At 31.3% G+C, this 4,720-nt stretch overlaps 1 protein-coding gene across 1 annotated transcript in view; it reads right to left on the reverse strand.

Moving 5' to 3' along the window:
- The window catches only part of LOC106463465 (MAP kinase-activated protein kinase 2-like), a 39,923-nt gene that overhangs the window by 4,122 nt on the left and 31,081 nt on the right, over positions 1–4,720 (reverse strand). The window contains exons 6-8 of the mRNA XM_022390955.1: positions 3,829–3,904; positions 2,454–2,578; positions 1,030–1,233 (exon numbers count right to left, since the gene is read on the reverse strand). Of these exons, the coding sequence (XP_022246663.1) occupies positions 1,030–1,233; positions 2,454–2,578; positions 3,829–3,904 (405 nt within the window). The remainder of the gene's footprint in view (positions 1–1,029; positions 1,234–2,453; positions 2,579–3,828; positions 3,905–4,720) is intronic.

Raw genomic sequence — 4,720 nt, forward strand, 5'->3', positions numbered from 1 at the left:
ACCACACTATATGTGCCAAGTGTACAATAACACATCTACCACACTATATGTGCCAAGTGTACAATAACACATCTACCACACTATATGTGCCAAGTGTACAATAACACATCTACCACACGATATCTGCCAAGTGTACAATAACACATCTACCACACGATATCTGCCAAGTGTACAATAACACATTTACCACACTATATGTGCCAAGTGTACAATAACACATCTACCACAGTATATCTGCCAAGTGTATAATAACACATCTACCACACGATATCTGCCAAGTGTATATTAACACATCTACCACACAATATCTGCCAAGTTTATATTAACACATCTACCACACGATATCTGCCAAGTTTATATTAACACATCTACCACACTATATCTGCTAAGTTTATATTAACACATCTACCACACTATATCTGCTAATAAAATTAGATTCTACAATTTTATATATTACTGATTCTTGAGAAATTGATGTTGACAGATTCACCTACCAAAATGTTTTTTCTGATTCCTGCCACTTTAAAAAAAATAAGATATTGGTGATTTAGACTAGTAATTTTCTTTCTTATATATGTTAATCTTATTTTGTATCCTAACTAATAAAAACGATGGCTATTTATTGAAAACTTTTTTCTTATTTATCCTGTCTACCCTATTTCTGTATTTTCCAGCATAAACAACACCATAAAATAAAAAATATGATCCCCAAATGTTCATCACTGAATAAAAAAAAACTGTTGTACAACACAGGTAAATGCTCTATATGACAAAACTCCTTAATTAGTCTTGCACATTCAAGAGCTTGAAGTATTTTGAAAAATTTAAGCTATTTAAACTCTTATAGAAAACTGTTTTTGAGAATCAGAATAAAATATTTTGAACAGTAAAGCCCTTGAATTCAAACCGATGCACATATATCTTTAAACAATCTAACCACTTACACAGTATACTTCAAACAAGCAAATCACATCAATTAAGATGTATTTTATTTACTTTTCAGCTCTGTTTGTCAATAAATTCAAATTAAAAGTATTCTATGGTCTAATGTAATGGAATTATTACATTTTCTACAAATATTTCCAACAAATCTTATCAATACTTTAACTTTAAAGAGATTAAAATTCATAAAACATGTGCCACTCACAGCAATCCACTTATTTCTACAGACTTCCTCAATAGTCAATCTTTCAGTAGGATCAGTTCTCAACAGACCACGAATAAGGTCTTTGGCTAAATCAACAAAAAAATTATACAGTTTATACCACAGGGAATTAATGAAACACACTATTCATAGTAAGTTAAACAAGCCATCATACACTAAATGTTAAAATATAAAAAAACTACTATTTAAGTAGGATGTGCATTAACTGTATCATTTATTGAAAAAATAAAGTAGAACCAACAATTATAAGCAATGATAGTTAATACGCCAGTATGAAGACACTAAAAATAACCTAAATATTTTTAATTAGGTACATTATTTTTAAGAAAAACAAAATCTTACTGTGAATTTCATGACATTATGAAGATCAAGATTTTTCCATCAGTATTTACAGAATATAAGATGGTAGTTTTATTTTGTGCTTGCTACAAGTGCACAGAGTTTAATAAAACTGTAAAACGTATGTGTTTGTACTAGATATATACATTTACCAGTTTTAATGTACTATATTACAATAAAAATAAGTGTGTGTGTGTGTGTGTGTGTGTGTGTGTGTGTGTGTGTGTGTGTGTGTGTGTACTGGCTATGGTAAAATTATAAAATGGGAGTTTTACACAGTGAAAAGTTCCAATACACGAATGCTGTACAAAGGTTCACTTTTCGAAAGCGCTCAGGTTATGGGTTTTTTTTTTATCATTTTGTATCAAGACTTATTGAACCTACATGTTTTTCTGACATCAACAGTGAAAAGTGCCATGTTCAACAAGTCTGATAAGGCACAAGTACGATGAACAGCTATTGACATTATTTCTTTTTGCCCACTGCTGTTTAGAAGAGTTCTTAATTCTATCACAATACTAACATTAAGTATATTTATATTTTAATAAAACTATCATTCCATGGCACATCCTAACAGAAGAGCTAAACAAAAGATTATAGTAAACATGTAGTTTCTTGAAGAGTATCTTGTTTATAAACTACACTTTTCTGGATAGAGAGAGATGCATTTCCAGCACGTATGGTGTAGTTAAAACATAGGAATGATAAATTAATCCAATAAGTGCTTCTACTCACATTAACTTTTTAAAGATTATTAATTCAAATACTTGTTGCATTCTATATTTTCCATCAGCAGTACACTTAATCAGTTTCTACATTTGTTAAACTGATTTCTGAAACCAACACACACACATACAGAAAGAGAAAACAAACGATTAAGAAATCAGATACAAGAAATATTTCATAAGACATAAAAAAACGTCTCACAACTAACTGTATTTTAACCTACCATCTTGAGTAACACACTTCCATTCAGGGTTGGGAAAGTCATACTGTCCTGCACGAATCCTCTTTTTCATCCCAGGAGATATGGCCAATCCATGGTTACTATAAAACGGTGGGAAGCCACAAAGCCTGGAAATGTGAACAATGGAAGCTGTAAACTACATTTAAAACAAGAAAGTGTAGAACTTTGTAGGTATTAGAAATAGATGTGAACTAGATGCTTGGAAACTGGGTGGCAGAACAGTTACATGCAATTTGCACTGAAAGATTTGGTTCAGACCTGAAGACGTTCTGTAGGACCAAAATATTTTACTATACAGTTAACAGAAACTCTCTCATGTCAGCCATCTTCCAACTTAAATTTCAGTAAACTGCTAGTATGGCAATCAAGAAATGTGTAGAGTCAATTTTAAGTTACAGAATATTATCATCTTGTTGAAGTTTAAAACCTTTTTTGTCTTATTGCTACATCAATTTACTTAAAAACAAAGTTATGCACACTGATTTCAGCATTACATTCATTGACAGGGGTGTAATGTTTTTATTCACCCTGCAGAAAAAGTGAGAGTCACAAGTACACGACTGTACATCCACAGTGCCTTGATTAAAACAAGTTATGATTTACACACACCCTCAGGTCCTCCATATTTGTGGAAGGTTTGAAGTCTGTGCCCTAAAGACTTGACATTCTACTATCCTGCTTAGAAGGTTTAAAACACAAAAGGTGTGGACTAGGTTAAATTTTTTTTTAACGAACTAATTAAACAGCACGTTAAAGACGAGCAAAAATTTCTTATAAATAAATTTTAAAAATAGTTGTAAGCTATTTCTGAAAATTTATATATGCTGCATTTCATAACTGCATTACAAATTATATTTCCTGAAGATACATAAAATCTACACTGATAGTATAAACCTACTTAATATGATGAATGTTATCTACTATAGAAAACCTAAACTAGCAGTAATTACATAATAATGTAGCAGCCATTAGTTATCAGCAAAAACAAAACCTAAACTAGCAGTAATTACATAATAATGTAGCAGCCATTAGTTATCAGCAAAAACAAAACCTAAACTAGCAGTAATTACATAATAATGTAGCAACTATTAGTTATCAGCAAAAACAAAACCTAAACTAGCAGTAATTACATAATAATGTAGCAGCTATTAGTTATCAGCAAAAACAAAACCTAAGCTAGCAGTAATTACATAATAATGTACCAGCCATTAGTTATTAGCAAAAACAAAACCTAAACTAGCAGTAATTACATAATAATGTACCAGCTATTAGTTATCAGCAAAAACAAAACCTAAACTAGCAGTACTTAAATAACAAAGAACATTAGTTAACAGAGAAAATTAAAACCTTCACTTACAGTATGTACATAATGACACCTAGAGACCACATATCACAGGACTTGTCATACTTCTCTGGCCCAAGGACCTCAGGAGCTAGAAAAGTTCATATAAAACCAGTTTCCCAAGCTGTATTCAATCGATACATGATATTAATTAAAGTTATTAGAGATAGATTAATAACAAAAAATATTGTAAATGCACTTTTACTGCACAAAATGAACATTAATACTTTTTTTTTATTTTCAAAATATCTTTTTAATAGGTTAAATACCCTTTTTTGCTAAACCACTTTCACATTTTTATTAAAAGCATTAAGTAAACCAGTACACGGCATGAATATTATCAAGTAATATATCTGACAAATCAGGTACAAGAGGAGAATTTCCTACATCGCAAGTTTTAACGACATCTGTAAAATAACATTTGAAAAATATGTACCTGCTTTTTCTCCATTGGATATATTATGTGTTCTGAGGTTTAAAATATAAACTTGTAAAACATTAAGATTTATATAAAAACTCTTTTTAAGTATTTGTTTTTAACAGTCTTGTCTGATGAAGTAGATTCATTATATGTTAAAACATCTTAAATAATTCGTCCAACATGTAAAATGACTAAACTCGCTGTAAAAAACAGCTACGTAAAAATTATATTAACTTAAAAACAGAACTAACTGTCACTCTTATCAGGGCCAGTGTGACTGGGGATGCAGCATGTGCATTTGCAGAGGGTGGCAGATTCTGGGGGGCAAGAAAAAAACAACAACCTGGTTCTGGTTGGCAGCTGTTCCCTGGCCAAAAAAAAAAAAAAAAAAATCCCCATCAGGCAGGATCAGCATTCTACAGTAAAGCATACAGTGAGAACATAACACTGCTGCTACCTGCAGATGTTATGAGGGGGGGGGGGGCC

Source organism: Limulus polyphemus, unplaced genomic scaffold (genome assembly GCF_000517525.1).
Source record: "Limulus polyphemus unplaced genomic scaffold, Limulus_polyphemus-2.1.2 Scaffold1414, whole genome shotgun sequence".
NCBI classification, from domain to species: domain Eukaryota; kingdom Metazoa; phylum Arthropoda; class Merostomata; order Xiphosura; family Limulidae; genus Limulus; species Limulus polyphemus.